This window comes from Halichoeres trimaculatus, unplaced genomic scaffold (genome assembly GCF_033239565.1).
Source record: "Halichoeres trimaculatus isolate MK-OKI-2021-1 unplaced genomic scaffold, fHalTri1.1 fHalTri1_scaffold_3, whole genome shotgun sequence".
NCBI classification, from domain to species: Eukaryota; Metazoa; Chordata; class Actinopteri; order Labriformes; family Labridae; genus Halichoeres; species Halichoeres trimaculatus.
Genome location: NW_027437181.1, coordinates 441,381 through 467,288, shown reverse-complemented (window position 1 = coordinate 467,288; position 25,908 = coordinate 441,381). Strand labels below are relative to the sequence as shown.

At 44.9% G+C, this 25,908-nt stretch overlaps 1 protein-coding gene across 2 annotated transcripts in view; it reads right to left on the bottom strand.

Moving 5' to 3' along the window:
- The window catches only part of znf609b (zinc finger protein 609b), a 130,682-nt gene that overhangs the window by 27,043 nt on the left and 77,731 nt on the right, over positions 1–25,908 (bottom strand). For both annotated transcript variants that reach the window (XM_074665772.1, XM_074665771.1), the window contains exon 3: positions 17,849–18,074. In XM_074665772.1, coding sequence (XP_074521873.1) covers positions 17,849–18,074 — 226 coding nt within the window. The remainder of the gene's footprint in view (positions 1–17,848; positions 18,075–25,908) is intronic.

Genomic DNA, 25,908 nt, shown 5'->3' with positions numbered 1-25,908 from the left:
CATCCCCGTCTCTGTTCCCAAACTGGCAGAGGGTTTTATTAGGACTCTCCGAGCCCCTGAAGCAGCTCTATCTGAAAGGTTCAGGCTGCATTCCAGTTCAGAGGAGGTAAAAGTGCAAAGTCACTCTCTCTGACAAGAATAACAGCCTGTGAGAAGGTCAATCCTCTCACAGCACTGAGAGGCAGAGGACGGCGCATTAGTATGCTCCACACACAGCCACAGCATTATCAGCTGCATGCAGCACTTTCTCCTCCACCCCACATTAAACATCTCTGTACATGTTTGCTCATTCACTGATAGCACATCAAAAAACATGTGCAACAAATGTAACAGCCAGCAAATAAATATTTGACATCTCTACCCACTCTGCGTGCATCTCCTGCTGGAAATCATTTGGATCCAGGCGAGAGGCGGAGAGCTTAAATGTCATCTGGGTAAATCTGCAATCTGTGTGTAAAAACAAGCCCTGCAGTGTTTCTCCTGAGAGGAGATGGAGCTGAGATTAAGACACAGGTCTGCCAAAGACGCATTACTCAAGCTCTCGTTGACGTGTATATAGCAAACATGATATCTTATGACAGCCACTGGCAAAGCCCACAATTCCTCTGGGCAGGAGATTTACGTTTCCTGACCATTTAAGAGCCTGAAAACCTGCAGCTGACTGCCAATACGGACAAGAAGTCAGCCTCCCATCAGAGATTTGGGTTAAGGCAGGCGCCATTTTGGTCACACCACCCTTGGACATAATTTGTACATAACAAGACAAGCATCCTCCCTGAAAGAGTGAAGAGTTATCTTTATCTCCAGCTCACTGCAGCGTGTCGCTTTAACCACATATTAAGGATTCAGACAGATTCCTGACATGGGAGGGGTCGTTTCTGCCTGGAAATCGCTCATTTCCACTCTGGCGTAGTAAACACTGATGAGGGGAAAGATGGTCCTCGGTTAGGAAGGGAAGTGAAGGGATGTCAACATTTAGATTGTTTGTTAGACGCAGAGCGGACTCAAACACCATGAAGGAGCTGCTTTTACCTGCTTCTGTTCCTGTGTTAGCCTCGTCTCCGTGAGGAGTGGATGAGATGTTAGAGGACGAGATCGTTAAAGCCAAGACTAATTTCTTTCTTATTCATTTAGTCAAAGGAAGTTGGGGAGTGTCAGCTCTGGCTGACCTCAGGATGAGGAGAGCTGGAGGCATAGTGGCTGTGACTGAGGGCAGAGCAGAGAGACGCACAGCAGCAAGAAGAGGCTAAGGGACCGTTTACACGACAACGGTTTTAGGCTGAAACATGAAAGTTTTGTTGCGTTTCCGCCTCGCATCTACACGGAAACAACGTTTCATCTGACCTAAAATGCAAACTTTTGAAAACAGCCTCCAGAGTGGGATTTTTCTGAAACTGTCAACACAGCTGCTGTATAAACAGTAAGCCGGCGTTTTCAGTGGAAACGCTGACGTCACACTCTGCCTCGTGCGCATGCATACAACTGGACAACAGTCCATCAGCGTTTCCGTGTAAACGCAGATTTTTTTCACTGCGTTTTAGCTTTTTCAGATGAAATGTCGCGTAAACGGGGCCTTAAATTAACCACTAAATCCAGCACTGTCCCTACAAATGTACATGGCTTGTTTTTCTTTTTTTTCAAAGCTTCAACTCTTCAAAAAGTCTGAAAATGACACACAAGTTTTCTTCTCCTGCTTTAAATGAATTAACCTTATTTTTCTCCTTAACCCGCTCACAGCAGCTTCTGGTCGAAAATGTAGCTTAAGTTCCTTTTAGAAAACTTTTTTAGGAGTTTTTTAACTTCTTTTAAAGATTATAATAAAAGATGCTGTGCTGTTTTAAAGCACGTCTTGTTGGTATCCAGTGTTGGTCCCACAATATCAGACACAAAAAGCTGATGACAATGAAACATTTTTAAGTTTTTTAGAGTGAAACTTCTTTACAAGAACAAAAAAATGAATAAATAAAATAAATATTCAGGAAATGTCAAATTTTTCCAGATTTTCCTTGATAGCTAGGTTCAGTTTCAGGATGAAACTATGAGTCCAGGAGGAAAAATAAATTGTACATTTTGGAGTTTTTTGATACTAATGAACATTGATTATAGAGTATTTTAATCATTTTTAAGTCTGTTGTATTTAAGAATGCACCCATCCTGGTATCAGTTCTAAAAAAACAGACTCAAAATTCAGATCCAATATCTTTGCTTTGGACTACTCCAGGGGTCTGATTTATTATTACATTATTATTATTATTAGAAAAGCCTGAAGTTTCCAAACTATCATTTTATCAGAGCAGAGATTGTTAAAGTCACACAGGTACCAGATCAGATCGGATCAGATCAGATCAGATCGGATCAGATCAGATCAGATCAGATCAGATCAGTATCTGTTGATACCAAAGCCGAGGGATCAGAGTTGGTGTCGTTACCTAAAAAATGTCTGTAAAGTATTTAAGGTTTGACGACCTATGATGACGCCAATACAACATTTTCAGAGCTGGACTCCAACTGTGGCCCCACACCCAAAAATCCACATGAGTGGACTGACATTAGTGTGTTAGTGTTGTTCATGAACAAACTAAGAAACTAAGCGTTGATGAGAGGAAGCTGTGGTATCAGCAGCTTTGTCAGGAAGTAAAGATGACCTTTCAAACATGAATATCCAGAGAGCAGGGAAGAGGCTGATCACGTCTTCAGTCCTTTTCCATCCAGCGTCTGTCCTCTGCTGTTAACAGAGGTCGGTCTGTGATCGATTCCTCGCTCCGTCTTCTTCCTGCTCGCTGGCCTGGCATGGCGAGGGCGAGGGCCTCCTGAGAGCGCTCGCTCTCATCTCAAGGACAGTTTCTACAGCGAGTTCAGAGAGCGCAGCCACCGCTCACCTCTGTAAAACATCTCAATGAGCCCGCTGACAGGAGGGCTTCAAAAGAGCCAGGAGCAGAGCCGACAGAGAGCTGCAGAGAGGAGGGCTCCCTTCACACAGCCCTGACAGAGGCTGAGAGACTGGGTCTGAGGGACAGGGTCTGAGGAACAGGGTCTGAGAAAGAGGGTCTGAGAAACAGGGTCTGAGGAACAGGGTCTGAGGAACAGGGTATGAGGAACAGTCTCTGAGGAACAGGGTCTGAGGAACAGGGTCTGAGGGACTGGGTCTGAGAAACAGAGTCTGAGGAACAGGGTCTGAGGAACAGTCTATCAGGAACAGGGTCTGAGGGACTGGGTCTGAGGAACAAAGTCTGAGGAACAGGGTCTGAGGAACAGGGTCTGAGGAACAGGGTCTGAGGGACTGGGTCTGAGGAACAGTCTATGAGGAACAGGGTCTGAGGAACAGGGTCTGAGGGACTGGGTCTGAGGAACAGTCTATCAGGAACAGGGTCTGAGGAACAGGGTCTGAGGAACAGTCTATCAGGAACAGGGTCTGAGGAACAGGGTCTGAGGAACAGTCTATCAGGAACAGGGTCTGAGGAACAGGGTCTGAGGAACAGTCTATCAGGAACAGGGTCTGAGGAACAGGGTCTGAGGGACTGGGTCTGAGGAACAGTCTATCAGGAACAGGGTCTGAGGAACAGGGTCTGAGGAACAGTCTATCAGGAACAGGGTCTGAGGAACAGGGTCTGAGGAACAGTCTATCAGGAACAGGGTCTGAGGAACAGGGTCTGAGGAACAGTCTATCAGGAACAGGGTCTGAGGAACAGTCTCTGAGAAACAGGGTCTGAGGAACAGTCTCTGAGGAACAGGGTCTGACAAACAGGGTCTGAGGAACAGTCTATCAGGAACAGGGTCTGAGGAACAGGGTCTGAGGAACAGGGTCTGAGGAACAGGGTCTGAGGAACAGTCTCTGAGGGACTGGGTCTGAGGAACAGTCTATGAGGAACAGGGTCTGAGGAACAGGGTCTGAGGAACAGGGTCTGAGGAACAGGGTCTGAGGAACAGGGTCTGAAGAAACAGGGTCTGAGGAACAGTCTATCAGGAATAGGGTCTGAGGAACAGGGTCTGAGGAACAGTCTATGAGGAAAGGCAAACAGAGGTCTGTTCTCATGTTAACACAGGAATACAGTTTCACGCTGACGTCTCTCCAGCTGATCTTCCTGCCGCCGTACAGCTACTGATGGCGTTCAGCTACTGATGGCGTTTAGCTGCTGATGGTGTTTAGCTGCTGATGGTTTTTAGCTGCTGATGGTGTTCAGCTACTGATGGCGTTTAGCTACTGATGGCGTTCAGCTAATGATTTCGTTCAGCTACTGATGGCGTTCAGCTACTGATGGCGTTCAGCTACTGATGGCGTTCAGCTACTGATGGCGTTCAGCTACTGATGGCGTTCAGCTACTGATGGCGTTCAGCTGCTGATGGCGTTCAGCTACTGATGGCGTTCAGCTGCTGATGGCGTTCAGTTGCTGATGGCGTTCAGTTGCTGATGGTGTTTAGCTGCTGATGGTGTTCAGCTGTTGATGGTGTTCAGTTGCTGATGGCGTTCAGTTGCTGATGGCGTTCAGCTGCTGATGGCGTTCAGTTGCTGATGGTGTTCAGCTGCTGATGGCGTTCAGTTGCTGATGGTGTTCAGCTGCTGATGGCGTTCAGTTGCTGATGGCGTTCAGCTACTGATGGTGTTCAGTTGCTGATGGCATTCAGTTGTTGATGGTGTTCAGCTGCTGATGGCGTTCAGCTGCTGATGGCGTTCAGCTGCAGTGATGTAATGATGTAATGTGCTGCATAAATAATCCATGAGACAAACATTTTCCTCACAAACAGCCTGTTTTATTCATCTATTAGGAGCTTAAGGAGCCCAGGTCCTGCTCGGGGAATAGCTCGCTGTGCACTGAAGAGTCGCTCTGTGTGTGTGTGTGTGTGTGTGTGTGTGTGTGTGTGTGTGTGTGTGTGTGTGTGTGTGTGTGTGTGTGTGTGTGTGTGTGTGTGTGTGTTAGGACAGGGGGGAGGGGTGTGTGTGTGTGTGCACTGGCATGTTGCTGCGGTGTTTGGCCAAAGGGGCCCCCTCTGTGTTCCTCTCTACCCGGATCAGGAGCCAAGGCGTTCTGGGCTGAGTTTCAAGAGCAATAAACTCCTCCAGCGTGTCAGAGATGACATGTGGAGGTATCAGCGTGCTCAGCCTGGGAGGGGTCGGCGCGTTACGCTGCCGACACGACCCTGAGAGCTGCCGCTGCCTGGTCTACGCTGAGGGGATCTGTGTCAGAGCCGGGTCTTAAAATACCAGCTCTCTACCCCCCCCCCACCTTTCCTGCTGTCTTCACTTCAGCCCCCCCCCCACTCAGAGAGGAACTGAGTGACACAAAGGACTTTCCCTGGCCTCCAGTCAGCCTCCAGTCGGCCTCCTGTCGGCCTCCTCCTCTCCAACAATGGGCTGAACTCTCAGAGCTGTGACTTTTACGGGCTCTGGTTAATCCAGGTATTAAGTCAAGTTCCCAGAACTATGAGTCTGACCGTCTCTATGTCACAGTTTTTCCAGTTTGTGATGTAATCAACAGGTTTTCATATTTTCCAGAACCATCCCTGGACTCTGTGACACCTTCACTCGTGGTTCTGCGGGTTAACAACCAACCACGTCAAAACACTGACTGAGTGACAGAAAAAACAGCATCAGAGATCAGAAAAAGTCTCTTTTCATTTCTACGCCCCAAAAATATTACATCAAAAAAAATCAGATATTTTAGATTCACTGTTTGCAGCAGGGTTGAATTTTCTTGTTGGATAATTTGTTTTATTTTTTGCGCTGTACATTTTTCTTGTCTTAGATAAAAAATGTGGCCTTTATTTAGAAGAAATGAATCACCTACAGAGAGAAATAAAAATCTGTTTTAACAGCAAACTGAGACGGTCGATCTCTGTGATGATGGTTCCTGGAGCTCATAGAGAAGCATCAATATTAGCAACGAGCTAAAAACCTAAAAATATCATCTTATGGAGCGCTCACACGCTCATTTTCACCACGTTATCACACGTTCTTCACAAAATGACAGATAATCAACAAATAACGAAGGGGAACGTGGAGGACAAAGACCTGCTCGGTTCGTCTGGTTGTTGTAGTAAAGTCAGATCTGATCTGATGTCTGTACGGTTTGTTTTATTTTGAAAAGCACTGAATGTTTTAATGTTAGGGATGCACGATATTATCGGCACAATATCAGTATGGGCTGATAAAAGCTTAAAAACACGTTTATCGATATCTGCAGATATGAACATTTCTGCCGATATGCACAGCCGATAAGGTGATATTCAGTTAGGATTATTATTATTCTCCATCTGAAAAATAAATAAATCAAATGTAGCACTTCATTTATTTTCCCTGCAGAGCTCTGTGTCTGTCACCAGGTTGTTACAGTAGCTCTAAAATAATCAAATGCTACTTTGTTATGTTTAAAAATAAATTGTACATTTAAAGTTCATGTGATCTAAAGAAATTATTTTTCTCCATTTCAATACTGAATGTCCTGACAGGGTTCCCACAGCTCAAGGAAAGTTAAATTTAAGACTTTTCAAGACTTTTTAATGACGTTGGGAATCAAATTTAAAAACAAGTCAACAACGAACCACAATTGAAACAAACAAAACTAACAAACAAAAACACCACATGAATTACCTGGGTTAGAGGCAATTTTAACCCAATGTTTATTTTACATAAAACATCACTTTTTACCTTTTTAACCCCATTTTTACAACTTTATGCCTATTTTGCTCCTATTCATCTTTTTTGGCCACTGTCACAAACATTTTTGGAATTTTTACACGTTTTTTGAAATTTGATTTCAAATTTAATTCTTAATTTTGCTGCCATAATCAATTTTCCTAAGCCACTTTTGGATTTTTTTTGCCAACTTTTCCTCATTTGTTTCTCTCTCCAGGCACCCTCGGTAGAACCAAGACATGCGTCTGCTTTAAAAGTTCCTGGTGCAACCACATCACTGTTTTCTTAGTTCCACTATTGTGATTATGCGATGTTGCCACGAGAGTAATTCAGGAAATTATTTAGAAAAATAGATAAATGTTACTTAATATTTCTTTTACTTCAAACTAACATAAATCTTACCAATGTGTTCAAATTTTTAAGACTTTTGAAATTTGTATTTAAGACTTTTTAATGCCAATTCAGGCCTTATTTTTAGAATTATGAATTCAATGCCTTTTAAGACTCAAGGATCTGCAGGAACCCTGCTTGAGTTTGAAACAATAATACATTTCATATTTATGGTAAAATCAAATGTTTTTGTCTTGTTTTATGTGTGTTTCTTAAACAAATAAGACCGTCACAATAAGAGTAACATATAAATCCCAGTACAGGATAGACTTAGCTTTCTTTACAGTGAGAAAAACAAACAAACTTGTGATTATCGGTATCGGCCAAAAGGGGTTTCGATATATCGGCAAAAATCCAATATCGTGCATCCCAATGTGGTTTCAGTGCATGACTTCCTGTTTCACTCAGTCTACAAACTGACTTGCACCAGGATCCAGCTTTAAAGGAAGTCCCTCGTACCTGATGTAGAGAGCTGTGACTCGTGGACTCCTTCTCTGTTAGCTCGATGCTAAGAGCTAAAGTTAGCTCCTGGGCGTGACCCCGAGCTCCAACATGCTCCACGCCAAACGTGTGTGATTGTGTTTGAATGGAGTAAGCTGATTCCTGTGGTCAAATAAGACCTGTTTCCACCAAGCGGTTCAGTTTTGTTCGTCTCCGAACGACATGAATTTTGTGTCGTTTCCTACGACTAAAACCTCCAGTCGCCTTTGTGAAAATAATCTTCTTCTTTTTGGAGTATGGCGTCAGGAACCAGCGCTCGTTGGATTTATTAGTGGGGTACACTGTGATACACATGCTACTATGCTATTCTGCTAGCTGATGTGGCTATTAGCATCCAGCTCACACACGGCCTGTCAGGAAGGGTTTTCTCTGAGTAGCCGTGCTGCGTTCAGGTAACCTGCGGAGTAAAGTTACTGTGTGTGGTTGTTTTTCCACTGATGTAAACAAAGCAGCGTGGAAACGTGTGTACGAGGACGGCGGATGGCGGCCAAATGTTTCCAGTCAGTGTTTGACACTGAGCATCCTCTCATCGTCACGGAAACGACTGAAGTCTCCACAGCTGAAGGATGAGGTCTGTAGCTTTATAAAGAAAGTGTAAAACCCTTCCTTAAACCTTTCCTCTTCTTGGTTGAGCCTCCACGCCGAGCTTCAACGTCACAGGATGAGAAATGGATCCCTCGTCATCAGATCAGACTCCTGTCAGCGCTGACCCACGGAGCAGCTCCTGTGATCGCACTTTGTTTGTTGTCGCCTGCTTCCTCCTCATCTGTTTCTTTGCGTGGCGCTCGGTGAGCCTGAGACAATTACTGAGAGCCTGTTGTTCATTTACTCCCAGAAGGCCGAGAGGCGGAGGTGATGAAGCAGCTGTTGGTTGGCATGCTAAATGAACGCAGCGCACACACGCTGCATGCCTAAGCAGCTCTGTGTGAGGCTGGTCCTGCAGAGGAGAGGGGACTGCTCAACTTCACCGCTAATCAGGACGCCTCGCCACGTCTGGAGGCTCTGTTTGCTGCTCCTCTCTGCTCCTCTCTGCTCCTCTCTGCTCCTCCCTGCTCCTCTCTGCTCCTCCCTGCTCCTCTCTGCTCCTCTCTGCTCCTCTCTGCTCCTCTCTGCTCCTCTCTGCTCCTTTCTGCTCCTCTCCCCTCCTGCTTTTTCTTGATTTCCTCATTTGGTTCTCATTTGCTCCGTTGCCCCCACAATGAGACGAGCCAGCTTTCATGTGTCTCTCAGGGAAAAACAGGGAGAGCAGTCTGAAGTGAGCAGCATCTGTGTCTTTCATTTGGAAACTGGCCGTGGGTCGTTGGAGCTGCTGGAGGAGGAGACACGTCTTTGTGTTGCTTAATGTTGTGTGCAGAGAGTAAAACAATGGAGGTCTGAGAGAGGCCTCCTCAGACTCAGCCTCAGCTTAAAGTGAAAGTCTCTGAGATACCAGGGAGCAGCTCAGTAACACACACAAACATGGCGTCCAACAGCTAAGAGGCTGCTATCACATCCATCTCTCCGTCCTTCATCACGTATGTGGAGGTTTCCTCTGGGACAGGGCTCGATAGTGCGAGGAGCTACTCACATTTGCTACTAAAATTAAACAGTGCAAGTTGTGATTTTCATTTGGTAGCATCCATGCGACTATGAAAAATGACCGTCCAAAACATGTTTTATCTTGTGTTGAATATGTTGGAAGCTGTGGTCGGTGGTATTCCTGAACGCAGCCTCAGCTGGAAACGTGTTCAGCTTTGAAATGTTTGATTAATTGACCCAACTGCACCGCAAGCTAGCCACTAGTACACCCGACATCCCTGCACCGCTCTGCCCGAGGTACAGATGAACATAACCAAGCAGCCTCATCAGACCAATCACAGCGCAGCAGTGGGACTGGTTGCCGGGCAACATACACTGACAGAACAGCGAGCGACATTTAAAGTATTTTAGAAAAAAGATTTCATGATTAATAACACCAACATGAAGCCAATCAGTTATTATTTTAAAAGACCAACAAAACCAGATCACATTGACTCTGAATTGAGGCAAGAGGAAGAACTGGAGCAAGGAGGAGAAACTGACGGCGAGGGAGAGTTCGTTTTAGATTCAGACGTTGTGTCTCAAGACGCCGGAGAGGCAACGCCGCTGCCGTTCCCAGTCGTAAGAGATACAAGTTTAACGCTGACTGGCAGAAAGCTTTCTCATGCTCCTTTACGAGAACACATTCATGTATTTTAAGTCCTGCATGGTGCATAAAAAACAGCTGGGAAGTCTGTTATTTTCTCACCCTAATCTTAAACGAGATTCTGTAGTGAAACAAAGTAAATCAAACAGTCATGTCGCGTGCCGAGAAGCGTAATTAAGCGTAATTAAAGGACATACATTGATGCTAACCCTTCCTCAACGTTCAAGCACCTTCTGTAAAAACTTCATTAATGTTGTGTAGACGTATAGAGGATTATCAGGCTATGTCATCATAAAAATTTGCACGCATCTCAACAGCAGAAGCAGCGTTTAGCTCCATTCATTCAGATGAGTCAGCGTTTTTTAAACACCAAACTCAACCTGTTAAAGCATCAAAATGTGCGGTTTTTCTGTGGACAGCTGTCAGAAACAATACAACACAATAGAGGCAACTTCTGTCAAGTTTGGACCGTTCAAGTGCAACCGGTGTTTCAGCGTTAATAGCGACCATGCTAACTGGTGACTTTCAGCTGAAGGTGTCAGTGATTAACAGCCGAGAGTCTCCAGTTAACAAGGTCACACTTTACACTGTTACACCAGTGTCGTCTGCGTGTGTGTAATTAAATATGTCTTCTTTATCCAACCTCAGTTAACAGGTTTGACTGCTAACAAACAACAATTACTGATGATACTCAAAACACAGATTTGACTTTATTTAAAGAAAAAGTTGGTTTGGGGCTGAGGCTCTGACCAAACATGGACTCAATATGGACAGGAAATGATGAGTGAAGCTATAAACTATGATTAACAGAAACAGATTTTATGACCAAAGTAAAATTAGTGAACATTAAGAAACGATGTTTACATCCTGGTCTGTCACAGTCTGATCAGTGTCAACGGTTAATGCAGTCATGAGCATCGAGTGAGAGTTGTGTTTCCTCTCTGGGTACACGCTGGTTTCTCTGCTAAAAACATCTGCCCACCTAATATCTGTCCACTCACTGCTATTTCACAAACCTGGGAGCATTTTACCGTCCGTCAAAGTGATGATATTAAGTTAAAAATGTGTTTTTTTGGTGGTTAACTCCTCCACAAATTATAATACTCCACAGTGCTTCTGCACCCGAAATGCGTGCGCATCCGCCATTGCTGATAAACAGATTATCCCTCTATTCTATACCACAGTTTAAACAAGTTAAAGTCTGTTGGAAAAAAGTATTGGGTTAGGATTACCCGTTAATAACAGACAATTGTTATATTATTATGTTTTAATCGTCTTGTTTTTGTACCATTCCTCAGTTGCACTATGCACATGAATTCCCTTTAATTCACTTTGAGTCTATGTTTATGCCACTTTCAAATTCAAATAAATCTAATTATTCTGCTCACAAAGGCCTCCTCCTTGACCGCACATCTTTGGATTAAAGAAAAACATACTACTTGTGTGCTACTAGATTTTTCAGCTTGGTAGCACCCATGCTACTTGGGAAAATGCTAAGCGCCAAGCCCTGCTCTGGGGTCAGACCAACAGGCTTCAAACAGAGCAGAGAGACGTGTTTTCAGAGCGCTACACCTGCACATCCCCCGTCTGTCTCACACATGACCATTTCCAAACCACTCAACCAGCCCCCCCACGCTGCACCTGACCGAGGAGCTCCATCAGGCCACACCTCCACCTTTCTGCCAGGGTAGCAGCTCTGAGGAAGAGGAAGAGGAAGAGGAAGAGGAAGAGTGCAGGCAGAGGCACGGCGAGGGGGGAGGGTGAATGGCTCAGTGGGAGGCAGAGACTGAAGGAGCACAAACCCAGTCCTGGTGCTGGCTCGGAGCCATGTTTGTGTCACTAACAGAAGTAGCCTTGTCTCTGCCCCCCCCCCTTCTCGCGCTTTGCTTGGAAACAGAGTCAAGGGGTGAGCGGCTGGGTGCCTGGAAACAGAAAAGAGCGGGGATAGAGAGGAGGACAGGGTGAATCAGATGGAGCCCAGGGCTGGAGCAGAAATCAAAAACTGGGGGAGGACGGAGAGGAGGGGGAGGGGGCGCTCAATGGCGGGGACGGCGCTCTGGGAATGTTGATGAGGCAGGGACCTTTCTCTGAGTGAATCCAGCGAGCAGCGCCGTGGCTGTGTGGGCGATTCGTGCTCGGCGTGCCCGCGGAGCCGGCGAGCCGCTGCTTTGAAGACGAGGTGTTTGCAGTATTTCACATGCACGGCAGAAAAAACAGAGGGCAGTTTTTCAGAGCGGACAGAGCCGACAGCACCAGTGATACATCTTCAAATTAAATGAGCCGAATGCGGTTTCCATCAAAGACACCAAAACTGAGAGCGTCTCAGATTTCACTGGGACTGCAGCGAGGAGAGCAGCCAGCTCTGTGCCCGCCCGGCGTGCTCGGGAAGAAGTGTTTGTGTTATGAGGCATGTTGTGTTGGAGCAGATATCTCCGTCTGCGCCCCAGCAAGCACCAAACTAAATTAAGGCCACCTAAGAAGTGGCTGCCAAACACTGCTCCTGCTGGCAGCGCTGCGCTGCGAGGGGACTGATGGAGGAGGAACCAGCACCAGCAGCTCCTGAGGCGAGCAGGGCCCAGCGCTTTACATTTCAGCAAACACAACATGTGAGATAACAGGAGGAAAGATCAGGGGTCACAGAGCAGGAGGGGAAACTCTGGGTGTTTTAATGCGTCTCTATATGTCTGTAACACATCATCTCTAACAGTCGGAGGAGAGATTCAGATTAGGATTACTACCATAACTCATCAGATTGAACTGTTTCCGTACAGTTTCTCTAAAGTAGTGTTTCCCTCCTTCATGGATCCAAATCCAGAGCTGTAAACATTTACCCAGAGGAGCAACAAGCTCTGGTTTCTGCAAACAAACCAGCAAACCCACTGCACAACGCATCACTTCCCAAAACCTCATCAGATTACCATCCCCGCGGAGCGGAGACGAAGGCGACGCAGGGAGAGGAGGCAGAAGCGGGGCTGCAGGGCCGGCGCACTGACGAGGCTACGGAGGCAGCCATTCAAACCACCACTTCCCAGCCTTTTCCTCACAAATGCCAGATCACTCGCCAATAAGATGGATGAGCTGAGGCTACTGATCGCAGCGAACAACACCGTGAAGAACAGCTGCATTCTCCTGATCACGGAAACCTGGCTTCACCCACTGATACCGGACTCCGCTACTGAGCTAGCTGGCTACACCGCACAGCGACACGACAGGACGGAGAATTCCGGTAAGAGTAGAGGAGGGGGGCTGTGTGTGTACGTGAATGACAGCTGGTGCACTAACACAGTGACTGTGGAAAGCCACTGCTCCCCGAATCTGGAGTTTGTGACTGTTAAATGCAGACCGCACTACCTACCCCGAGAGTTTACTGTTGTCATGGTAACGGCTGTTTACATACCGCCCGACGCAGATGCTAAAGCTGCTAACAGCCAACTGCACAGCAGTATCAGCAACAAACAGAGCAGATATCCTGATGCTGTACACATCATAGCTGGGGACTTTAATCACGTGGATCTTAAGACAGTGCTCCCCAAATTTCACCAACACGTTAAGTGTGCCACAAGAGGAGATAACACACTGGACAAGGTCTACTCTAACATTAGGCTGGGTTACAGGGCTAAACAATCACCCCACCTGGCCCAGTCTGACCACATGTCCCTGCTATTGATTCCTGCATATGCCCCCCCCCAGAAAACTGCTCCCACAACTATTAAAACTGTCAGAACTTGGCCTGAGGGAGCCTCTCAGCAGCTGCAGGACTGCTTCCAAAGGACCAACTGGGATGTTTTTGTACATCAAGACATCGAGGTGTTCACAGACAGCGTACTGTGCTACATTAAATACTGCACAGACACTCTGACTGTTGACAAACAGTTCCGTGTCCACCCAAACCAGAAGCCCTGGATGACAGGTGAGGTCCGGCGTCTGCTAAAAGAGAGAAACTCTGCTTTCAAGTCTGGGGATCAGGCCCTCTACAGCGCGGCGCGGGCTGACCTCAGGAGAGGCATCCGGGAGGCCAAGACCACATACAGCAGGAGGATTGAGCAACATCTGGAGTCGCACAACAGCAGGCAGGTGTGGCAAGGAGTTCAACAACTTACCAACTACAGGGCCAACTTGGGAGTTGCTGAGGGTGATGCCTCGCTGGCAGAGGAACTCAACATTTTCTTTGCCCGTTTTGAGGTGGACCCACCTGAGGCGACTGCACCACATCCCACGGTCCACGGCAGCTTCTCTCTCACAGAGCATGAGGTGAGACGCACACTGCGGGCAGTGAACCCAAGGAAGGCAGCGGGACCTGATGGCGTCTCTGGACGTGTGCTGAAGGAATGCGCCGCCCAGCTGGCTGGAATCTTCACAAGGATTTTCAACCAGTCCCTGGCCCAGTCAGCCGTCCCACCCTGCCTAAAGGCCACCACCATCGTCCCCCTGCCCAAGAAACCTCACATCTCAAGCCTCAATGACTACCGGCCAGTCGCTCTCACCCCGGTGGTGATGAAATGCTTTGAAAAGCTGGTCCGGGGTCATATCTCATCACGCCTGCCAAAAAACTTGGATCCCCACCAGTTTGCATACAGGGCTAATAGATCAACAGAGGACGCCGTGGCTATAGCCCTACATGCTGCACTTTCCCACCTGGAGCAGCAGGGAAGCTATGTGCGCATGCTCTTTGTTGACTATAGCTCTGCCTTCAACACCATCCTACCCCATAAACTGTTCCACAAACTGCTGAACCTGGGCATTCCACACACCACCTGCACATGGATTAACAGCTTCCTGACTGGTCGCTCACAGAGGGTGAGAGTGGGCCATCACACATCTACGGCCATCAGCATCAACACTGGCTCCCCCCAGGGATGCGTGCTGAGTCCCCTGCTCTACGCCCTCTATACATATGACTGCACCCCTGCACACCACAGCAACATCTATGTGAAGTTTGCAGATGACACCACGGTGGTGGGACTCATCTCCGGGGGGGATGAGACGGCCTACAGGGAGGAAGTGGAACATCTAGCAGCGTGGTGCAGTCAGAACAACCTGCTCCTCAATACATCCAAGACCAAGGAGCTAGTGGTCGACTACAGGAGGAAGAAAACTGTCATTCAACCACTAATCATCAACGGGGACAGAGTGGAGCGGGTGTCACACTTCCGTTTCCTGGGGGTCCACATTGAGGAGGGGTTGACATGGAACGTGAACAGCACAGAGGTGCTCAAAAAGGCGCAGCAGAGACTTCACTTCTTGAGGGTTCTCAGGAAGAACAACACCAGACAGAAACTGCTTGTGTCCTTCTACAGGTGCTGCATTGAGCCAGTACTGACATACTGTTTGTGTGTGTGGTTCACAAGCTGCACAGTCGCCCAGAGAACTGTGCTTCAGAGGGTGATTGACACAGCCCAGAAAATCGTGGGCTGCCTCCTCCCCTCACTAGACGAACTGCACAGTGTTCTCTGTTTTAATAGAGCCCAGAAAATCTTAAAGGACACTTTTCACCCAGGCCACTCCATGTTTGAACTGCTGCCATCAGGCAGACGGTACAGGACAATCAAAACAAGAACAAACAGATTAAAAAACAGTTTCTATCCAACAGCAATAACCACCCTTAACGCTGCAAAAAACAAGCATTAACAGCACTTTTACAATTATGGGACTGTGCAATGGCAAATGAAATGATTTTTGTATTGTTGTTTTATATTCATCATTGTTGTTTTACTGTTGTGCTGTGTTTTTTATGTTGTAGTTTTAATGTTGCACCAACTGTATGGCACTTTTTAAATTTCGTTGTGCATTTTACATGTCACAATGACAATAAATTCTATCTATCTATCTATCTATCTATCTATCTATCTATCTATCTATCTATCTATCTATCTATCTATCAGATTAAGACAAACGATGTGGTCCTGAGCTCGTTAGGATACAGGGTAGTCCTCTGCGCTGACGACATGTCCTATTAACCCTAACTCTACTTTAAAAAGTTCATGAGAGCCAGTTTATCTCATTTTAAAGCTGCTGTGAGGAGGTTTGGTTTTAATGAGACTGCAGCGCCACCTTCTGGCCCGGAGTCTAACACACACTGTTGTAAAGATGTGATTATTAACCAGGTGTGTGTTTGTTTTGGAAGAAATTTACTTTGTTCAAGTCAATTTTTACTGGATACAACGCCACATTGTAAGGTATTTATCAACAGTTAGGTGGCGCTGTTGTTTGAAACATGACATCAAGCTAATGTAAGTTTGTACCATACACCAGCACTACTAGCAGCCTGGTGCTCTGACGTATCTGTAGGCTAACCTGACAACAAGCTAACTGTCAGTTTGTAGCGTAGCTTAGCAGCTGCTATATCTCTCTCTCCTCACAGCCCGGTGCTCTGAGACGTGTCTGTAACGTGTAGCGTTAGTGAATCCTGGTTCTGTCCTACCAGAGCTCATCTACCAACTCCAACCTCACCAAGCAGAGCTAACGTAACCTGGCTCTTCATTTTATTGATAGACTCTCAAGTTTGAACAGACCACTGCAGAATAACTGCTGACTGTGGGTTGGAGCCAACATTAGCACAAACACATTAACCTGGGTTTAGCCTTTAGCTCATGTTTTAGCATTTAGCTTATGAGAAAGCCTTTAGCCCCTGTTTTAGCCTTAAGCTCATGTTTTAGCCTTTAGCTCCTGTTATAGCCTTTAGCTCATGTTTTGGCCTTTAGAAACTGTTTTGGACTTTATCTCCTTTTTAGCCTTAGGATACTGTTTTAGCCTTTAGCTACTTTTTTAGCCTTTAGCATATGTTTTAACCTTTTAGGTCATGTTTAGCCTTTAGCCTGTGTTTTTGTCTTAAGCTCCTGTTTTTGTCTTTAGCTCCTGTTTTAGCTCATGTAGTTGCCTTTAACCCCTTTGTTAGCCTTAAACTCATGTTTTAGCTTTTAGCTTTTAGCTTGTGCTCTATCTCTCTCCTGTTTCTCTTTCTTCTGCTCTTCTGTCCTTTCTCTGTCTGACAGTTAGGCTCCAGTGTCCACCATCACTACAAAATTAATCACAGAAATCGGTTTAAGCAGAGAAAAACTCAGATCTCTCTACTCTGATAAACTTTATCAGCTGGCGTGGTGTTGCCATGGAGACCTAGACAATCCGGTATGGCTCAACCCAACCAGGACACAGAAGTAGCATTTAGGAATAATCTATATTGTTGCTGATAATATCATGTCATGTGTGGAGTACGATCAGGCAGATATCTAGAAGGGAAACTTTTTCTAGATCACTTTCAAACTCCCCCAGGGACTTTAAACAGAAATAGTTTCAACCAAAGAGCTAAGCTAACACAACAAAGAAGTGAAAACAGGTTGGTCACAAAGTGTTCGAGCTCAGATTCTCAGAGACTAAAACTGATCACAGTCATAATGCACTCTGTATCAACTACACCTGATGATTTTATTTGTATTCATCATATTTGTTTGTTTGTATCTTCCTGAAGGTGTGTGTTGCAGCGTACGATGAGAACGACGTCTTTCCAAGTCCTACAGCTGATCACACCCTGGCAGCTAAATGTTATCAGCTGATCATCTCATGTTTTGTTCCTCTGTGTGATCTGATAGCAGCATAAAAGCTTTGTGATCCATGTTTCAAAGAGAAAGAGCTTCAGAAACAGGAGGATGAAAACAGCTGAAATCAAAGCAGAGTTACTTCAAACCTTAAAGGAAGAGTTTGTCGTCTCTGTTTTGGAGGTTGAGTCGTCTGATTGTAGATAATGAGTGAGTAACTCGGAGCGGACGGTGGTCAGACCTTTGTTGAGGAAACAGCTGGAGGGATTCACTCCCTTTAAATCAGATCTTTCTGTCTCTTCCTCAGCGCCCAGTCGTGGTTTTCTCACGACAAAGTGAAGAGCCGAACATTTTCCAAACACCGTGTAAATGAACACCAACGTTAGAGTTTGTGCTGAGGTTACTTCCTGACTCTGAGCTAGCTAAAATATCCAACCCAGGAGCTAACAGGAGCCTCCGTGGCTAACAGCTTCTGTCAACAAGTCTTTAAAAACACCAAACTGTGGTTTTTAGAGTCAGAGCAGAGTCAACCCATCGCTCAGCAGAACCTCCAAGTGATGGATTTCCAACCGCTAACAGGGGGCGCTAATGAGACACAGTCAAAGCGACCAATCAACACAGCCGACTTACCGTCTTCAGTTTCCTGCCACACGATGCCTTCCAGGTTGACGCTGGTGCCGGGCTCGCAGGGTCCCAAACACTCAGGCTCCGTAGCCAGAGCCACATCCGACGTGTTCACCGCCACCGAGCGCGTGCGCACCATTATCTGCTCACACGGCGAGGAAATCTCACTGTTTCCCACCGCCGACAGGAGGTGGAGAGGGGGAGGGGCTGGCGTGGAGACAGGAGACTCCATCTGCAGAGGAAAGAAAGAGAAACACATGAGAAACACGGAGAGGGCAGGTGGAGGATCCAGCTCAGGATCACAAGTCGTTAGGGCTGGAGCTATCGGATATTTTAGTATTCGAGTATTCTACTGAACATTCCATCGATTAATCGAGTAATCGAGTAATCGGATAAAACACATTTTTGTTGAGTTAAAGAGCAGTTATTTTTCAGATGAAAATTTGTTTCAAGCAAGTGTAAAATCAAGTGACTTTGGGTAAAAAAATCAAAGTTCTGTGTGATCTGTTGAGATATGAGATACAAGCAGCTGATGCAGATCAATTCATGCTTTCATGTCAGTCTCCAAACTCCAGAAAAGAAGCTAGATTTGTTGCTAGTCGCTGTTTTGACAAAGAGGTGTCTGAAAGCTCTCTAAATATGGCCTCAGCTCTATTTGAAACACCACTCTTTGACTTTTTCTAAAATTAAACGATTCCTCGAGGCGGAGAAAATTCCTCGATCATTTTTTGTAATCGAGTACCTCGAATTATTCGAGGAATCGTTTCAGCTCTACAGGTCGTAAACAAAGTGCTGAGCACAGGAAGTCGCCCCGCTGGACTTTCATACGTCTCCTCATCAGGAAGGAAGTGATGCAGCACGTAACGCCATCATAAAGTGCGTCTTTCCTCCACCTTGGAGGTGATTAGCAGAGAGGAGCTGCAGGAGGGAGGTGTGACGGCCTTCGAGGAAGGACAGAGTTAGTTCTGCAGGGCTGGTCAAACATCCTCCCCCAGCTTCCTCCAGAGCAGGATCCGTGACACCCAATCATCTCACGGCCTGATCGCTCATTAATTCCCTCAATTAAAGCGCTGCTGGTGGTGTGGGAGCGGCGGCCGGGGTCAGTAATTGATTCCACCTGTTCTGATACACTGTGACAGCGGCGGAGAGACGGCGGCCTACACGGATAGGAGCAGAGCAGGAGGGGAGGAGGTGAGGAGGGAGGAGGTGAGGAGGGAGGAGTGAGGAGGAATGAGCCATAGAGAGCTGGTGCTGGAGAAGTGTGTAGGCGTAGAAAGAGGCCGAGGGAAGAAGACTGATGGTGATTGGAGGGCCACAGTGACACCAGGCTTAGTGCTCCTCATTCACGGCAGTCGACTTTAAAGCGCTGCACATCATTAGCGCTGAGCTGCAGGAGGAACGCCGCGCAGCAGCCAACAGCACACACTCATTAACTGGAATAAAGCGCTCGCTGCTCGGGAATACGCTGCCAGCGCCGGCTCCAATTAGCCCCAGAAGACAATAACAATTGACACTTGGGATTATAAGGCTGTACAGCCCCTAAAATGTTTACTGACTGAATACTCACAGCAGAGGATGATGGGAAAGATCTGAGCTGTTCATCACTGCTCATACCTGCATTAACATCCTAAACCTGACCCACTGACCAAGACCCAGAGAATATAAACTGACCAGGGGGATGAGGGAACTCCAACAGAAGATAACAGGAAAGACACAATTAATAATCCAATTCATGTAAAATCAAACGGTTCCATGTTTAGGTTCCTGAACGCATCCCTGTGACTGTGAGGGAGAGTAGGAGATTTTCCACACTGGACATGAACGCAGCATAGCAAGTTTATACATTGACAAATAAATATGTTAAATTGAAAGACTTTGAGATTTTTATTATGACACAAATGTATATTTATTACCATATAAACACACAGAAAAAAAAAAGTAGTTACTGTTTATATTGTGATGTGAAAAGTACCTATTCCTACGCTCACTATAAATAAATAAATAAATAAATAAAAATTATAAATAAATGAATCAATAAAATAAAATAAATAGATAAAAATAAATAAATAAATAGATAGAAATAAAAAATAAAAATAAACAAATAATTAAAAATCATAAATAAATGAATCAATAAAATAAAATAAATAAAAATAAATAAATAAATAAATAGAAATAAAAAATAAAAATAAACAAATAAATAAATAAATAAAATTATAAATAAATAAATCAATAAAATAAATAAATGCAAATAAAAAATAAAAATAAACAAATAAATAAAAAAAAATTCTATGCTAAATCGCAATCGCAATATTGGTCCAAATAAATCGCGATTAGATTATTTTCCAAAATGGTTCAGCCCTACCTGACATCACTGATTTAATGCTGCCATCATTGGGCAGAAGGAGTTACCTGACGGGGGACGTGGAAGCATTTCACCGTCTCACAGAACAACCACAAAACTCAAGACATTTAATCTCCTAAAGTAGGCACCGAAAACAAAAAGAAGTGAGTCAAAAACATAGAAATCAAAACTGTTGAAATAGTTCAATAACAACCCTTTTTATTGAAAGGCAAATGATGTTAACTCAACAGAAAGAGACAGGAAAGGTGTGTTTGGTAGATGATGTCTTTGTAGTACCAATAAAACTTGTAAAGTCTGTTTACCTCCTTCAAACAGACACATGTCTGTGAGGAACATGAATTTTATGGTAAGAGCCCCCCTCATTCTGTCTCTTCTTACTAAGGATCACTGTTACACCACAGAGATAATCCACCAACACAAAGAGTTAATAAACTAAAGACAGCGTGTTAGCGCTGACACCACGGCAGCTTCAGGCAGAAACCCTCTGCTCAGCCTGAAAGATGGAGGACGGAAACAAACTGAAACATTAGCTTCACCATCTGACTCCATCTTTGTTGTGGTCACACCTGAAGCAGGTGAACAACTCTTCCTATGGATTTTTAATAAATGTTGTTGTTTGAGAGGAATGAAAATTGATGAGTTTGATCAAAACTCGTTTTTTCTGTGCGACTCTGCAGAGACTGCATGAGAAACGAGACTCCTCTCTGATGAACTGAGCGCTCTGAAAACCAAACATTAGTCTCTGATGAAATGTAATATTAGCTCAGACCTGTCATCCCACAGCGTCATATTTCTGGGTTTACAGAAATGAGCATGGATAGCCTGTTTCTGCCCGCGCTCAGAGGAAGAGCAAATGACTGTGTGCAGAGCGGCGGGCTAACAACGTCCTAATCACTGCGTGTCAGCCGCTGATGCATGACGGGACCAGGCTGCAGGCCGCTGACTGAATGAGACAGGACAGGTAATCACCCAGCTGTCACCACACACTGTTCCCAGGCCTCATGGAGACACAGAGAGCCGCAGACGAGACCACACCACCACACGGCCTCCATCAGAGAGACAGCGTGGAGAGAGGTGCAAACAGCTCCATTCAGAGCTCCTCCAAAGAGAGTCTGTGCTGATACCGCAGAGAAATATCTGAGACCAGCTCAGGCTGAGCTAACGACGGAGGAAAAAGAAGCTCCTCTCCTCAGTCACAGCGCCTCCTATTGTCACAGCGCCTCCTTTAGGCCGACTGCTGGAGGACAGAGCTTCCCTGATAGACCCAGAGGTTAGTCAGCTCTGTCTGTAGAGAAATCACCAGAGAAACCCACCATGTCTGATAACACTGTTCAATCTGAATCAAAGATATGTGAAAGTATTATTAAAGGGTGTGTTTCAGCTTTAAACCAGGTCAAATGTTTCACGCTGAGTGGGAAACCACAGCTCATACACACACACTGTTCTTTGCTGTGTGAACCAAAACCAATGAGATGTTATCTAACAGTCAAATATGCCTTTTACTATGTCCCAGAGTTAAAACTACTTAATGTCTTTCCTCAACAGCCTAACTAAGTAGTAACCCAAAGGGAGGATCTGAAGGACCCAGTTTTGCAGCTATTAACAGAAACTTCAACACCAACACCTGGAGTTTAAGGCTCAGTAGATCTGTCTATGATCTTCGTACAGGAGTTCCTCACAGAACGATCACAGAACCACAGATTTTCCTGTCGACAGCTGTCACCTGTGCTTTCTCATGTTATTAAAGAAGTTTGATCCATTGGCAAAACTTGATGATAGTCACATGAACCATTCGACCTGTTATCATCAAGCGACTCATCCCCTCCAGCTACCTGATTGGGCCAGGGATGCACCGGTACCGATCCTAGTACCAGGTATCAGTGCCCCTCAAAAGCTGTATCAGTATTGGTGGGAAGGGGCTGATCCATAGTGACGCTGCATTAAACCAACTCTTTGCACCTTTTCTTTAACTGTTGCTCTCAGCTCCTTGATTAAAAATGTTTCCTCTGTTGCTCTTTCTGTGTTTTTAGCTGCATCACCAGTCGATAGGATAAAGTAGTAGTAGTAGTATTTCAGAAAAAATAATGACAATAATAGTACTAAACATATAGCAATAATAATGATAATAATAAACAAACAAAAATACTCTACAGAAGCCAAACACAAGAAAAATAAGCAATAAAACATATCAAATGATTAAATAAATCATATATCCAAAAAAGAGTGAGTGACAATTAATCTTATTACCCCCTCTACTTTATAGATAGTAATCAAGTTTCTGTTCATTTAATGTGTGTGTGTGTACATATATATATATATATATGTATATGATATTGAAGAATATAGTAGAGTTTCATATAATATAATTAATAGAAATCCTTTTACAGTATATATTAATTGTCATTTCTCATTCAAAAAAGCAGTGTGTAACACCATAAACAACAGCAAACAATCAGCAACAACAACAAAACAGAGAAAAAAAAACAAAAAAATATATATAACCCCCATCCCTCCCACTAAATAATTTTTGGATGTTTTCTGGTAATGAGTTGATCTTTGCTTTGTATATGAACAGTGACAGTGACAGTATAAAAGTTTACCATTAAATGGATTATCTGTTCATTCTGAATCTTTGTTCTTCTGGTAAACATATTTTATAGTTTAAATAAATATTAACTTCAGGTTATTATTCAACACTGGTATCAGATCAGTGTTAGTCAACACCCAAAGCCCAGGTATCAATATCAATACCAGGACCAGAACAGTAGGATGGGTGTGTCCCTAAACTGGTCTCCAGGTGAGAAAACACTGGAAGTGATATGTCTGATCACTGGGTTACAGAAACTGTAGGTTAATGATGGTAAACTGGTTTGTAGAGTAGAGCTAAAGCTAGCAGAGCTAGCACCACCAGTCATCCCAGTCTCAGAGTGGAAACCCACTCAGGGAAGAGCCTCAAGTCCCGTCCAGGTTTTCTGAAAAACCACTGAGATACACAGCTTGTCCCATCACACAGAGCTCTGCTCCACGCCAAATCCCAGGATTTTTCCCTCCGTACCAGACTTTACAAACAGGCTCTGAGCCCCCCTCCCTGAAACCACAATGCTTCAATGTCACGCGAGCGCTCTCTAACTCAAACCCCATGCCAGCTCCGTGAGAGAAAGCCAGAGCGGGAAGAGCAGCGTGAGACGGACGGACAGGATCCACAGAAGCCTCAGTCTGGTGCTGTGACGGGGGGAGACTGAGCCTGGACCATCTGACCATCACTGACCATCACTGACCATCACTGACCATCACTGACCGCGGGCAGACAGACGCACGCCGCTCGTCTTACCGGACACATTAACTTCAGCTGTAACTTGTTTATTAGAGTTGGGATTAAGAAACTGAGCGCTGAGCTTGGTGAGGATTATGAAAGGATTACTCTGCAGTGTCTCACTGAGACACCTGTCCGGGCTTTTCTCAAGTGGCTGCTGTGAAGCTGTGAAGCTCACCTTGAATCTTTCAGCGTAAACACACTGAAGTCAGCAGTTCATGGGCCTGAACTGGACTGAACAGGATCCACTGTTCTCACAATCTGCTCAGGTCCAGACACGAGGAAACTAAAGGATGAAAAATCACCTGAAGGACTTTTTCTGTGCTCTGTAGGGTTTTTCTAAGATAAAGACTCAGTTTCCCATGAGCACTATCCCCCACTTTCATGGGGATGTGACTCTTACAGAGCTGTGAGTTTGTTCTGCCTTCTACTCTAATTTTCTTTCTTAAAGACAACATTTCCCAGGATGCAAAGTGATGAGGTGATGAACTTATCTGTTCGAAACGTGACAACAGTTAAACTTTTAAAAACTCAGTTTGTAGTTTAGTGTCCTGAGGCTGAGCAGACTCTCTGTTAGTGTTAGCCTTTAGCTTGTGTTTTAGCCTTTAGCTCATGTTTTAGCCTTTAGCTCATGTTTTAGCCTGAAGCTTGTGCTTTAGCCTTTAGCTCCTATTTTAACCTTTGGCTCATGTTTTAGCCTTAAGCTTGTGTTTTACCTTAAGCCCCTGGGTTTTAGCCTTTAGCTTGTATTTTAGCCTTTAGCCCATTTTTTTAGCCTTTAGCTCTTGTTTTAGCCTTTATATTGTGTTTAGCTCCTGGGTTTTAGCATTTGGCTTATGTTTTAGGCTTTAGCTTGTGTTTAGCCTTTAGCTCCTATTTGAGCCTTTAGCACATTTTTTAGCCTTTAGCTCCTATTGTAGCCTTTAGCCCACTGTTTTTAGGCCTTTAGCCCAATTTTTTAGCCTTTATTTCCTTTTTTAGCCTTTAGCTTAAGTTTAAGACTTTATCTCCCATTTTAGCCTTTAGGTCATATTTTAGCCTTCAGCTCTTTTTTTTAGCCCAATTTTTTAGACTTTGGCTCCCATTTTAGCCCTTAGCTTGTGTGTTGGCCTTTAGCTTGAGTTTTAGACTTTATCTCCAGCTCCAACATTTCTACAAAATAAATACTAAAAATCCTTTTTCTCCAGGACAAATGACAGATCTTGTGCCTATGCTTAAGTTTGCCAGCTGGTAGAGAAACACTGATCCAACTTTTCTGGTTCAGATACTGTTACCCATTCTGATCCAATATCAGTGTTAGATAATAAACTGGGTGCCCTGCTGTTGGATCAGACCAGTAATGTTTTGATTTTTAGAAAAAAAACACCTCGGTTTACTGAAAATCACATTTATTCAAACTATAAAGTTTTTAAATGCTAAACAGCTGTTTGGTCAAATCAAAGCTTTTACACCCTGCAGACTAAATCTTAGTTTAGCCTTAGCCTAAAGTCCAGATTAATCCTCTCTTCCTGGTACCCAACCAGGCTTTAAAGGCCTGGACCGGACTAATACCTAATACCAGGACCTGGATCAGTGCCTCCCTACCAGCTGGTGTAGAGCCGTCAAAGAAACTTTTGGTCTCTGTGCCGTAAATGATTTGTGTTGTTTCAGAGAAATCCAACCTGACCACAGATTGTGAGAAACAGCGTTTGGAGATAACTGATTCGTTTCTGATAATCTCGTTTTACATCTCAGATTATAAACAGGCAAAAATATAAAGTGAGACTGTACAAAGTCCCCACAGTGGTTTTTAAAGCGCTCTGAAAGAAATCTTTAATCTGAAGCCAGAGGACTGAAAAAATGAACAATTCACCAGAAAAACAACATATGTGAATAAATCCAGCTCACACCTGTGGGGACCAGTGGGCGGAGGAACACGCTGCTCACTGAGCGCGCCTGTTGGAGGAACTCTCTTTGATTTGTAGAGACACAGAAACAGATCAGACTGCCTCCTTTAACGCCGTGGTTTAGTGTTCGAGTAAGTGACAACTGCTACAGGAAGTAACAGCTGCTACAGGAAGTTACAGCTGCTACAGGAAGTTACAGCTGCTACAGGAAGTGACAGCTGCTACAGGAAGTCACAGGAAGTTACAGGAAGTTACAGCTGCTACAGGAAGTAAAAGCTGATACAGGAAGTTACAGGAAGTGAAAGCTGCTACAGGAAGTTACAGGAAGTGAAAGCTGCTACAGGAAGTTACAGGAAGTGAAAGCTGCTACAGGAAGTTACAGGAAGTGAAAGCTGCTACAGGAAGTTACAGCTGCTACAGGAAGTAACAGGAAGTTACAGCTGCTACAGGAAGTAACAGGAAGTTACAGTAAGTTACAGCTGCTACAGGAAGTTACAGGAAGTTA